This window comes from Triturus cristatus, chromosome 9 (assembly GCF_964204655.1).
Source record: "Triturus cristatus chromosome 9, aTriCri1.1, whole genome shotgun sequence".
Lineage (NCBI taxonomy): Eukaryota > Metazoa > Chordata > Amphibia > Caudata > Salamandridae > Triturus > Triturus cristatus.
In genome coordinates, this window is record NC_140592.1 from 1,037,860,472 (window position 1) to 1,037,874,141 (window position 13,670).

The 13,670-nt window shown below is 42.0% G+C and overlaps 1 protein-coding gene across 3 annotated transcripts in view; it reads left to right on the forward strand.

Moving 5' to 3' along the window:
* The window catches only part of STYX (serine/threonine/tyrosine interacting protein), a 323,362-nt gene that overhangs the window by 154,730 nt on the left and 154,962 nt on the right, over window positions 1-13,670 (forward strand). For all 3 annotated transcript variants that reach the window (XM_085626838.1, XM_085626839.1, XM_085626840.1), the window contains 2 exons: window positions 4,601-4,661; window positions 12,607-12,643. In XM_085626838.1, coding sequence (XP_085482964.1) covers window positions 4,601-4,661; window positions 12,607-12,643 — 98 coding nt within the window. The remainder of the gene's footprint in view (window positions 1-4,600; window positions 4,662-12,606; window positions 12,644-13,670) is intronic.

Here is a 13,670-nt window from a genome sequence, read left to right on the forward strand (position 1 = left end):
CCACGTCAGCAGAATAGGTGCAGGCAGGAAACAGGCAGCAGGGGAACTCACATCTGTGATAAGCGCCTCAAACACATGAGTTACAGCAGCAGGACTTACAAGTGTTCATCTTCTCCTCTGGAAGAGGTGTGGCACATAGTCCCCTGCGAGGTGCCTTCAATTGGTGTGTTGGGGTCTCTTGTAAGTGTGAGTCTTTCTTCTTATTTCCGGTTGTCGCCAAATGTAAGATCCTTTCTCTCAAGAACGCAGGAAGAAGAAGTAGGGTAAATTGTCTTTATTAAGTCAGACATTAGAGACCCCCTCCAACACTGACAACTGAACAGTTCCACAGACTCCGCTAGCAACCAAAGCATTCTACATTCCATGAAGAGCCACAGAACACTCCGCTCTTAAAGTAAGACACTACAGTTTGCACTTTAATCACGACAAGTCCATCTCAACTCCTATTCATCCCTATATTACCTGGGTGCAGTTATAGACCTACTACACACAAGTGTGTCCTTCAGAGGAGAGACAATTATCAGTCAGAAATTTCGCAATCTGCAGAAAACATCCCATACAAAAGTGAGACAAGTCTCTTCTCTCCTTGGTTCAATGGTGTTGTGCATCTTCATAGTCCTGCATGCACACCTTTTCTCCAACTGTGCCTGGAATATCAATGGGATCAACCCTCCGGAAGATGGTAAGACAGAGGGTTTCTGACCACTCAGGTGAAACAATCGCTCAAATGGCGGTCATCAAAAGGGTACATTTCCCCCAATACATTCTGGCCTAAACAATAGTGATGGATACCTCCTTGACAGGTTGGGGTTGCTCAAATGGGCCATCTTCAGAGTCAAGGCCTGCGTTCTTTTAGGGAACAGTCTTACCATATCAACCTTCTGGAAATGAGGGCAGTACACCTAGCCATGAAGGCTTTCCTCCGGTCGTTCACAACAGGCGATCTCCTTGTTCAGACGGACATCACAACAACCAGGCATTATCTGAACAAGCAGGGAGGGGGGAACGAGATCCAGAACTCTGTCCCTAGGAGCTCAAACCATCTGGAAGTGGCCCATCTCCACAGATCTCAAGATTACAGCGGTCCATCTTCCGGGAACCCGGAATGCTCAAGCGGCCACTCTTCGAATTATTCAAGAAAATCACGAGTGGGTTCTAAACTACACCATACTTCATAACACCTTCTCAGACTGGGGTGTTTCCAAATAGATCTTTTTGCAGACAGAAAATACAAAAAATGCACGGGCTTCACATCGAGGTTCTACCAACCAGGCACACTGGTGAATGCCCTGTGGACCGATTGGCCAGGCAAATTTCTTTGCGCATTTCCTCCAATTCCTCTCCTGCTGACATTGATCATCAAGTTCTCTCACTATAAAGCCAGGACGATTCTCATTCCTCCGGAGTGGCCTCAACCGTGATGGTACATGGTTCTCCTTCACCTCTGAGTGTCCTCACAAGAAGCTGCTGTGCAGACCGGATTTTCTTCAGAAGTTCGGCCCCAGATTCAACATCCCAACCTTCTCCCCCTGAACTTCACTGCATGGCTCCTGACCTCGTACAGTATACCACCTAAACCTTCTTTGGGAATCCATGGATGTGCTACGAGAAGCCAAGCGAAGCTGGGAGTGGCTCAGTGGACTAATGCGTCCATTGCAGGGACTTGTGTTCGACCTCATGGTCACAGGTTCAAACCCCAGCAGGTTCACTCAGCCTTTCATCCATATGTGGTCAATAAAATGAGTACAATTGAGTTTGGTAACAATAAACATCTGTTATTCAACGCCAAGATACCTCCGGGTGAACACGCGCTTTACAAAAGCACGTTATGTTATACTGTAGGACTTCCTATTCCTTCAAATGGAAGAGATTCTGCATCTGGTGTTCTCCGAACAATGTCAATCCTCTAATGAAGAGGCTATTCCGCCATATCTCTCCATCTCGCTAAATTGAAATTGAATTTCTCCTCAATTAGAGTAAATTTCACAGCTATCACAGCTTATCAAAAATGTCCTTCACAGCTGTCCTTTTTCACAATGCATGTCTTTAAAAGATTTTTTTGAAGGCATTAATAAGATATATCCCTCCCTCCGGAGATCTTCTCTATGGGAGTTGAACATTGTCCTCTTTCGCCTGATACTCTGTTCACATGAACCCTACACAGTTATCCATAGAAACACGGCAGTGATAAGGACCCATCCTAAATTCCGCCCTAAGGTAGTCTCAGATTTCCATGTCAATTAGACTATTCCCGTACCTACGCTCTTTCAAACCCCCTTTTGATTTGATTTGATTTGATTAAAAACTTATAAAGCGCACGTGTGCCCATGGGCGTCTTGGCGCTGAACAGAGACAGTGACTACCTGAAGAAGATGTCAGTGGCCTAGTTTACATGGACGAGAACATCCATGTTTTTACCTCTTTCCTGAATGACAGAATGGAGGGGCTGTTTTTAATTGCGATAGGAAGGAGATTCCAAGCCCTTGCTGCATGTAATAGGAAGCTTCTCCCTCCCCATCTAACCTGCTTGTATCTGACCGTTTGAATGAATTTTGATTGACTTGAGCGCAGGGTCCTCAGAAGGTTTTTGAAGTTCTATCTAGATAAGACACAATCCTTAAGAAAATCAGAACAACTCTTTGTCAACTATGGTCTTCTAGATTGCAGGCACCAGGGGGCCTGAATGAGGGAACCCGGAGAAAGAAGAGCATTCCTGCTCACACGCATAGAAAGAACACCCACTGGGTAATGATCTATTTAGCCCCTTACTTCCTCTTCAATTTCTATAAACTGTTGATAGTCCTGTGCTAGATGTCCTACCTCTGTTCCCTATGGGATGGGTTTTCACCACTAATCGCCGCCATGGTTTTTTTTGTTCATTTTTCCCTTGTTACTACAAGTTAAGATAAGTAATGCTGCATGCAGTTCTCCTGGGCAGAGTAGGCCCTATTCACCATATAGTTACTACGCACTCAGCAATGAAACTAAAGAGTGGAGCGCGTGGACACCAAAAACAGTCTGCTGTGATGTAATCTGTTAATACTAAGCCTACCGCTGATGCACTATCAATTGTACAATTGATATGTAATGTAACTTCTGTGCAGTACTGCAAAAAAAAATAAGGTTAAAAAAAAAAAAACTATGGTCCTCTACAGTTAGGATATGCTACTTCCAACCACTCCTCATCTAGATTGATTGCCTCCTGTATAAACCTTTGTTATCAAAAGCAAACCAAACCCTTTCCGGGTAAACCTAGGGCCCACTCCACCAGGGGTTAATCAGCTAACGCTGCTTTGCTAATGAACATCCCAATTGCTGAGATTTGTAAGGCTGCAACTTAGAGATAAGGCCACACCTTTATGAGACACTATTGTCTTGAATCGGTTGCTAAGGCTGATGTCCAGGTGGGGCTAGCATCTCTAAAGAATTTATTTGCCTAATTTTACTTTTCTCCTTTTTTGTCTCTTCCTTCTCCGAATCTTTGAGGGATAATCTTGCGAATCTATTCATTGCTTATTATTATCAATGAAGATCCCCTGAGGGAGATGGAATGGTTTCTTACCTGTAATCCTAGTTCTCTCTGAGGGGAATCTCCATTTTTAAATCATAAGCAACCCTCCCTCCTTCCTGACAGAAGAGATAATACTTTTATACTACTGAGTCGCTCGTCAAAAAGAAGTGAGTAAACTGCCACCTACAGGGCACGATGGGACATCTGGAGGTCAGAAAGTCCTTAAAGTCGTACTATCCTTTTTACATAGTTTCAATGCTGCAGCCTATACAGGCTACATTACTATATATATTATTCCATAGCCTACTTTCAAAATAAGTGATATGCGTTTGTGAAGGGTGTTTTTAAAAGATCAATTTTCATTCTTGTTTAAGTGATTTTTAAGGGTATTGCCCTCTTTTCCTCTTAATTTTTAAAAATAATTTCATAAACATTCACAATATAGACTGTTTATAAGGCTGAACAAATGTAACGTGTCAAAATGCCTGTCACGTATGTTTCCTGGCCTCTGCAAAGTAGATATGACTTTGAAAGAACTGCTCTGGTCTCCCTACACGTGGGCGGGACTATTCAGTGCTTATGATTTCAATGGCGAATCCCCCGAAGGGGAACTAGGATTACAGGTCAGAAACAATTCCTTGCTGAAGATGCTGGCCAAAAGAAGCCATACACTGCCAAGAGTGCAAGGAGGCACATTTTGCAAGTGCTTGTGTTGGAGACTGGCTCAAAGCAGTAGATCAGATATAGAAATTACAAACAAACAATGTGAAGTCTCAACATTTTAAGCTGAGAAGGGATCGAATGGTGGCAGGATTGACATGCATTGCCCAAAAATCAGATTGTTTAGAAATACGTGGTTTTCTTTACTGTTTGAATGTTTTGAACATCTTTACTGTTATATTTTTCTTTACGTAGGCTAGGGCAGTGTTATTTAGGATAAACAATTGAAAGCGAAGACGTGAATGAAAGTGCTTACTTGTTAATTTTGATCTAAAATAGTTGAAAACGCAAATAAAGTTTACTATATTGATCGAGTAAAACATCTGCCAATTTGCAACAAGTAACATGCATGCTTATTTTTTGTTTCAGGTACTTGGTCTTGGATATCGCAGATAATCCAGTTGAAAATATTATTCGATTTTTCTCAGTGGTACGCGTTGTCTATTTTTGTTTTAAAACAAGCAGCATGCTACAATGAATAGTAAGGCAATGCATTGTTACTTTAAACTGCTTCAAAGCTTAATCCTAAAAAAACGACCTGCAAATTAAATAGACTTAATTACTTGGAAGGCGCTCCATACATACCTTTATCAAAATAATTTGTTTCCTTTTAGCTAGTCAAGATTTTGAAGGTTTTACAGCTCTTTTAAACTGATTTTGGTGAGAATTCTAGGTACGTGGAGACTTTTGCATAAATGCATGTTTTGTTTCGGTTCTCGTCTCTCTCACAGAAAAATTAGTGAAAGAATGAAAAATGAATACAGTTGGAGATAAACCGCAAGTTAACATTAAAGAAATATGGAAAGGCACAAGAGACCCACTTTAGTGAAAAGTAGGGTAAAGCTGCTAAATAAGGTGTGTGATCTTCAGTCCATTAAGAAATGGTCAGGTTTGAATGTGTCTGCAATATACTGGCATAGATTACAATAATTGCACGGAAATTGGCCCGTCTGTGTGGTCTGCCTATATTTTTGCCTTTTGTTAGACTGGAATTACTGGCATATTTCGTCTATCAGCAGGCTGTTAAACAACTTCCAGTGCATGTGTTCTTCTCCTTTGAGATGGCAACACTCAGCTGATTGCAATTTGCATATCTCATATATTTTAGTGCGACATCAGTAATATGACCTAGAAAGTGCTCATATGGTTTATATGTCAGATGTTGCATGTAGGCTGTAGTTTAGTTTTACATCATCCGCATGAGTAATTCTAAAATATGGCCGCTGTGCTGTCCATACAACTCTCAACTGCTGGCAGGGTAACCTGTAGTCAGCATATGTCAGTGTAAACTATTAGTGACCTGTTGAAAAGCATACTTTTATCATCTGTTAAGTCCCCCATAAATAGTACCCCAGAGCGTACAAGACCTAGTTGGATACTGTGTAAAAGTTAGCCATGCCAAATAAAAAGTTGCCATTAACTCTTCAGTAATTAGATTCAAAGGTGTACACTTTATCTAAGTTTATTCAGAGCATCTTTGTAGCCCTGCAAGATTTATAAAAAAAATAATAATGTATTGGTGGACAAAAATGTTTTAGACTTCTGTTTAAATACTCCAAGTTTGATTTATGTAAAAGTATTTAATCTGTGCCCGATTCCTAAACCGTCCCCAAAACTGGTTCTACTGGACTCCCTCCCCTGCCTTCACAGTCCATAACTAAGTTTAAGTTGCAGGGTACAAGTAGTTTCTGGATTATAAAGTCAACAAGAAATCTGGAATATCTTGTGTCATGTATTTGGGACATATATAAATACTATTTGGGTCCTTTTCCCCCCTCTGTTCGTCTCTTCCCTCTCCTATTTCAGTGGTTTGTTGGTTGCAGTTTAAACCTTGTATTAGTCAGACACAAGATTAGTTTTCTCCACTTATGTGGCAAGCCACAGAACCCTGTGGGTTTATCCACAGCAGGTTTTTACTGTCTTATCTCAACATCAAGGAGTTTTTAAAAGAGTTGCACCAATACTGTCAGTCTACATTTAGATAGGTACAACTCTTTCTCTCCAAAAAGTCAACAAAATTCCTGTCAGTAAGAATCACTTGCACCCCAGCCCCAGAATAATCTTAATCAGTGACGCTAGAAGGGAAATGTCTACCACGATTGTGGGCTTAAGTATATCACAGTGCAATGGGTATCAGTTGGCCGAGTATGTGTACTAACTTCTGATTAGGCAGGTTGCAAGGTTTTAAAATCATATTGAAACTTTTGTCAGCAAAAAGTTATTACTCCATGTTGGAGTTGAGAAATTACCACAGGACTAGCACCGACAGGGGGATTTGAATGTTGCTCAAATCCTCTCAACAATTCTGTAGCATGATATAAAGCAGCCATGATATTAAGTAGATGAAAGGTGCATTAGTATGTTTTTTATGCAGAAGTCAATAGTGGGATTGTTATGTTTCTCAATCAATATCGTGAGCTATACACTAAGATCTTTTTTTTTTTGTGGCAGCAAATAGCATCACTTTGTCTCTGGTATACATGCATTTACCAGGCTTGTTTGCTTGAAAAAATTAAACATAGTTGAAGAGGTTCACATCCCTTGACCATTAGAGGGGCAGCTGAGAAGTTAGTTAGGTAGTGTCAATTTACTAAGGAGATAAGAGCGCAGACACGTTTTGAAAGAACCTACTTACAAGTGCTTGACTGCCGACCAAGCTGAAACATTTCAAAAGGATTTTAATTTGCAGTTGTGCCTGGATTGGCACCATATTTGTTTTCCATGGACATGCAGGACTCTTATTGATACGCCTTTCAATGGCTCCCGGCTGTTTAGTGATGAGACTGATTCAGCTGTTAATTCTGGAGATGTTCAACATTCCCTGAGTTCAGTCCACCAGAAGCTCAGGTCATGATGGGGAACCTGGGGAAGGGAGGGGTATCTCGGATATACCGCAGCCTTCCAAACGATGGCCCTGCAGCAATCGATCCACTCCGGAGCAGGTGGGAGGGATGGCCGGGTCCCCTGGAGGAGGAGGACTGGCGCGACGCACTTATAGCCCCCAAGACTATCACAACATCAGCCAGACTCTGTCTAATCCAATTATACTACCTCCACACGGCCTATCTTACCCCAGATCACCTTTAAAGGGCGGGACTGCGCCCCTCCGTGAACTGTACACGCTGCGGGCAGCGTCCTGCCCCTGCCTAACCCCGTACTGTGAAGCAATAGAGTCCAAACTTAAACATGTCCTGGGTTGGCAGGTACCCCATGACCCCCTGCACCTCATCCTGGGAGTAATGGATGACCTGGAAGGGTCCCGAGCAGACAAACTGTTTCTTGGGACGGCCAACGTAGTAGCTAAGCGCGTTATCGCCGTGACATGAGTTCAACCTGCACCCTCAAATATATCCACATGGCGCCAAGGTGTGGTTTGGTGTGCTACGCAGGAGAAACCCTTATTTGAGGCCCGAGGTTGCCCAACCAAACATACAAAGATCTGGGGAAAATGGATGAACTAATTAGAATGAATGTTTGATATTTTACCTATGTATAAAACTGCATTGTTTATGCAATGTGGATGAGGATCGATAAGCAAATATGTACACAATCAATGTAGACTCACTCTGAAATACTACAGACTTGTGGTCGAGCGTGCTGCAATGATGTTTCTTTGAGTTGTTTTCTATTCTTCTAAGAATCAATAAAGTTGATCATCAAACATAAAAATTCTGGAGATGTTCAAAGACAGCCGTGCTAAGTCTCACTCCTTAGACTTACTGTCTCCTGCCTGTGGGTTCCACCAACGTTACCAGAAAGTCAGAAGTTACCACCAGAGACTACCATCTAAACCTTTACAATAGGATGTTCACCCTTTTTGTGGCTCCAGGGATCATGGTGGTTGCAGTGGACGGGCCCCCAGCGAGGTCAGTACTGCTGTTCAACCGCTGCTTCATGCCACTCGGATTTCCCCTTCAGGAGTCATCTGTATTCAGTAGGGGGCAGGATGTGCCTTTACCTCTCCAGCTGGCACTCAAAAACTTAAGGCCTAGGGGTCATTCAAATTTTTCATCACGGTTGCACTCCACTAGTCCCTCCCCTTATTTGTTTTCTCAGAATTCAGCATAACACTCCTCCACCCTTACTAAAATGTTCTGTTATAGATGACAGAAGTGCAATAGAGAGTTTACTGGCCCATGTCCTCTCTGCCCTTGATCATGGGGATTGGATGGTGTTCTTGGACTTAAAGGACGTGTACTCTTTATGTACCCTCCCTACAGTACCACAGGCTCTTCCTCTGCTTTGTTTTGGGGTCAGAACACTTCAGTTCACCTGATTTCTGGCCTTACTGCAGTCTCCCTGCCTGTTTTCAGTGGTGATGGAGATCGCGGGTCATATTGACATGTTGGAGTTCTATGTATTCTCATACCACAATGACTAGCTATTGACAGTGGGCTTGTCCCAGTCAGTAGTGGACCATTTGTGGGTAACATGCCTTGCTACTGCCTCCCCTGGAGTTCTCCATCAAAGAGCAAAAATCCCACTTTCGACAGGTGAAGAGGATTTCCTTTAAAGGGGCTTTTCATGAACCGCATAGTGTTCAAAGTCGTTTCTGTCCCTGCAGCACATTCCGGATACGATCCTGAAGTTTGACGATTCTGACAATTCTGAGGCTTCTTGGTCTCCTGACATTGTGCATTCTGCTGGTTCCTAATGCCCATTAGCATGTTTGGCTTCTGCATTTAAGTGTTTGACTTCAGTGGGCTCAGAACCGCGGGTGTCTTTCGGACAACATCTGTGTCTCTGATGCAGCATTTCAGGATCTTCCGTGTTGGATGAAAGTTGACAGCCGGACTTGTGGTAGGCCATTTTTCTTTTTCCATCAAAACCTCCTGGTGATGGGATGCCTCCTTTCTCATCTAGGGAGGTCACCTTGACGATGTGGAGATTGGAAGCTTCAGGTCTCTGATGGAGCAGAGGCACACCATATCGGCATTTAGAGGTGCAGGTTATCCAACTGGCCCTCAAGGTTTTCCTACCAGGTGCAGCCTCTTTTATGTTCTGAAGGACAACACAACTGCAATGTGGAGCTGCAACAAGCAGTGTAAGCTAATCTCTGATGTTGTGCCAGGAGGTGCTGAGACTATGGTGCTGGCTTCGCCTTCAGAGAGTTTCCCTGATGGTCAGCCACCTCCCAGGTTGCCTGTGATGTGTTTTTTGGAGGTGTTTACCCATGTTTTTATTATGCATCAGAATGAACTTAACTTATCTTTGCATTCATAATGTGCATGCATTTGAACCCAAGAACAACTGTTTTTTGAGGTTGCTCGCCCTTGGGTGCATCTTCCTCATTGCATTTACTTTTTTTCCATTGCGTCAGTGAGCAATAGGTGCCATCAGTGCAGCCCCTTTATACTACCTTCTTCTCTGACAAGTTGGTACTTGGATCACGAAGTTTGTGTCACCATTAATTTGGGCACTCTATCAAGCTTCCAGAGTTCTTTTCTTGAACATATTCCCTAAGGTGGAAGAGCGGATTCACTGGTTAGACCAGTGGTTCCCAAACTGTGCGCCGTGGCTCCCTGGGGAGCCGCCGAACCTAGCCAGGGGAGCCGGGAGCCGCGCACCAAGCACTTTAATGCATTTAATGTTGAAGGGTCTGTTTGCTTCAGTTAAACTAATTAGGCTTAAACGCATGATGTCAATGATTTGTAAGTGACATGCCTAAAAATGTAAATGCAGTGCTTAATTGATGTCATGTCGAGAGAGATGATTTCATATTTCACTGAATCCCCATGTTCCAACACTCCCAAAGTAAGTGGAAGATGCCGGATTTATTTTGTCAGACTTGTTAATAGTTTTTTTTTTTTCTAAATGCATTTTATACCAATGCAAGATATCAGGAAACTACAGTTGTCCCATTAAACATATTAAATATTATTAAGTATTGGCACTTGTACTTGAGCCATAGGTACTTTCAGTACATATTTCTTTCAGTCACTGGTGTAATGAAAGTTTAAGGGGCCCCCCTGCAATGTACAGGGAGGGGCCCCAGCTCCGGATTTTATCTGGGGCGCTCAACCCTGATTACTGTGCTGAGGGGGCCCCCTACAGTTGGGGCCCCCCGCACTACGGGGGATGCGGGGGCCTGTGTTACGCCCCTGCTTTCAGTACACACACATTTCCAAAAAGGCTTAAACGGTCCTTGCGGACTAGGAAAAACAACACCATATACAGCAAAATGCCAACATCTGGAAGCGAGAAAGAGGGACATTTAAAAGACTGAGGAATTTATTTGGCTAGCATTGATTTGGAGGCAATTTGAGGGAAGAGACAGCAAAAAATAAAGCTGTATGTGGTTTAAAAAATAGAGAGTCACCCTGCTGAGACATGTGTGTTGGCACGTATGACATGGGTAGAAATGGAAGTGCTTGCAAATATTCTTCAAGCGCAGAAACACTTTGGCAATGGGGCCTACATGCATAGGGGTGCTATATAGCACTGTTAGTGTGATAAAGTTTGAGAGGGTACTCTAAAAAACGCATGGGCAAAGAAGTGTAACTAGGAATATTTTATTAGAGGCGCCGCCTTAGTAATACGAAACACCCTGCGTATATATGATTATAATACCTTAATCGGCTTCATATCAATTATTTTCAGAGGGAAAAGTGCAAGTACTCCCGATGCCGGGCTTACATCCCCCCACCTTCCAAAAAAAGTAAAAGTGGGGAGCCACGGGCAATGGCCAATGGGTCAAATGAGCCGCGGGTCGAAAAAGTTTGGGAACCACTGGGTTAGACTCTAAGAGCATACTTATATCGATTGAATCGGACTAACCAGCACCGTGTGGACTACCATCCTTTAGTTGGAATTTCCAGTGTGAAGATGGAAAAGGCAGTTAATAATGACCATCTAGCTGGTCTGTCCTCGATCAAGAAGTGCTATGCATTCGCCAAGAAGTAGCCTCCTTAAGGTGTTTGGGCTTGAACTTCATGCCATCATAGCAAAAGCCGCCCCTATGGCTTTATCTAGGAGGGGCTAGGTTCCAGTGCTGGACATTTGCCAGGCTGCTACGCTGGTGTCCGTCCACACCTTCACCAGGCTTTTTTATTGACTCAGGCCTACAGAAAAGGATATTTTGGATTATGTGTCCTGTAGGACTTTTGGTGTAAAGTCCACTACTCAGACCCTCCAACTTTCGGGGATACGGCTTTGGTATCTATTCAAAAGGTGAGGAACATGCAGTTGAAAGTATCCATCAGAACAACATCTGGTAGCTGATTTATGTAACTGCAGAATCCTCTCCGCCTTCCCTCTTCCCCATTCTCTAAAGTAGACTACTTATAGGTGTTAATAAAGTTCTATATTCGATTTTGCACACACTTTCAGATTGTAGTCCGTTACTGGCACTCTGTGTCTTAGAGGCTAGAATGCTTGACTGTAAACTGGCATGTGTGCATAAGGGTGGTGCCTTTATGTAGCACTGCACTATCACTTCTGGAGGCAGGCTGGAGTTTGATGGCACCAGCTACATGTGCAATGGAGCAATTACTGAAACGTTTCCACATCCATTCTGTAACCTTGTTGAATTTAGAAGATCAGGAAATGGAGTATCTACCAGAAAGACCATTATCTAAGTTAAGTAACTTGTTCTTTAACTTGCTCTTAATTTTTTCACAAGTACTCGTAAAATCTGTGTTGAGATTGCCTCCCGTCTGTCGATCACTTGCCCTTAGGTGGCCTGCTTACTTGTGTTAGGAGCATCCAGGGTCACCTCAGAAAAGAGCTTGTTTGACATTTAATTTTCTAAACTGTGCAAATAAGCTTCTACACTGACTCTTTGCCTATTGAATCCTCTCTGTTGACATCGGACTGCATCCAGCCCTCATTTGCTTCCATTAGGTCCCAAAATCCAACATTTTTAAGCTTATGTCCTCCCCTATGTTGTGTGCTAATTAGTAGCATCTGAGATATTATCTTCGAAGCATCTTATTTCATTGTTATTTTATGCTGCGTTCTATTTGTATTTCCACATCTATTTAACAGGCTTGCCTTAGACCTCTACTTAGTCCTCTCCTATTTTAATTGTGTTAAAAACATTTATTGTAGCTACATTGTTTTTACATTTCCATGTTAATCATCACGTTTTGTTTCATTCCCTGACTAAATGTTTTTTAAAAAAATGAAAATTTGGCATAACAAAAAGCAAGCAGTCTTAAACTCAATTAACATTACAGATTGTAAACCTGTAGAAAATTAGAATTGTCTAACCTAAGTTGAAAATATCCATACTCTAATTATCTCTGGTTGGATAATAATGTAAATGTATGCGTCTTGTATGTGTCTTGTCTCATTATAAGGAAATCTCACTTGTGTTCAACAGATACCTTTTGAAAATGTGTTTTATGGAATCTTTTTATTCTTTACCCTTACAGACAAAAGAATTTGTTGATGGAAGTTTACAAACTGGAGGTAATTTTTTTTAATTGTCTATTTAATAGTTAAATTGTGACAATCAAGTATGTTTGTTGAAATGATTTGTGTCTTATCTTTAGCCAAATATGCTAATGGGCATACCACATAATGCTATAGTACATGATTAAGAGTGGCTAGTGATAGCCCTCATCATCTACCATTGCCTATGGCGTACTACTTATTGACACCATTTTCAAAAGTCAGATTGAGTTGAACACCTATTTGTATGCAGGATTTTATCCCCCACCATACACGGTTCTCTCTTTTGTTGCAGTAGTTATAATCATCACCCATTCACCATTGTTATTATTAGCATTTTATATTAAAATATTTGGTATTTAAAATCAGAAAAGAAAAATAGTAATCAAATGGCATCCATCTTAATTTCTATGAGCAATTATGCTGAACTGTCCTGAGGGGAAAAAGACAAATGCTGCAAGTGCAGAACCAAATACAACAGGAGGTGTGCAATATTACATACAAAAAGTGCCTGCTCTAGAAGAGGTTGCAGGTGCTTCGATTTTAATCTGCGAATGGGGTGGGGAAAATTGAGAATATGTTGGTCTTTCCTCTATTGCAGCTATAAAGCAAAGGAGAAATATTTAACTCTCTGCATCCTATGAAGTCATCCTAACAGTTCCCTGTTATCCTCCTCCACTGTAACTCTGTGACTGAATGTTATGCTTCTCATTCAGTGAGTTGTTTTGGGTACTCATGTTTGGATCCCTGTAATAGTTCTTCGAGCTGGTACATTTATTTGGACTGTGGTTGCTTCATAAGAAGCCACTTTTTAAATTTTACAGGGCCTGGCCTTTTTGTCTTACCTCTGTACCTTTAGGAACATATCAGTGCAGTGTAGTACATTGTTATCCCTTTTTCCAGAAAATAGACTTACACCAATTTTAAATCATAAGGCTTCAGACATCAGTAGTAATAATTTCATACAAAGCTTTATAGATGATGACATGCCTCAAAATCAAGAAACCAATATAGCAGTGAGTGCCCTCTGGTGCCCAGAACACCA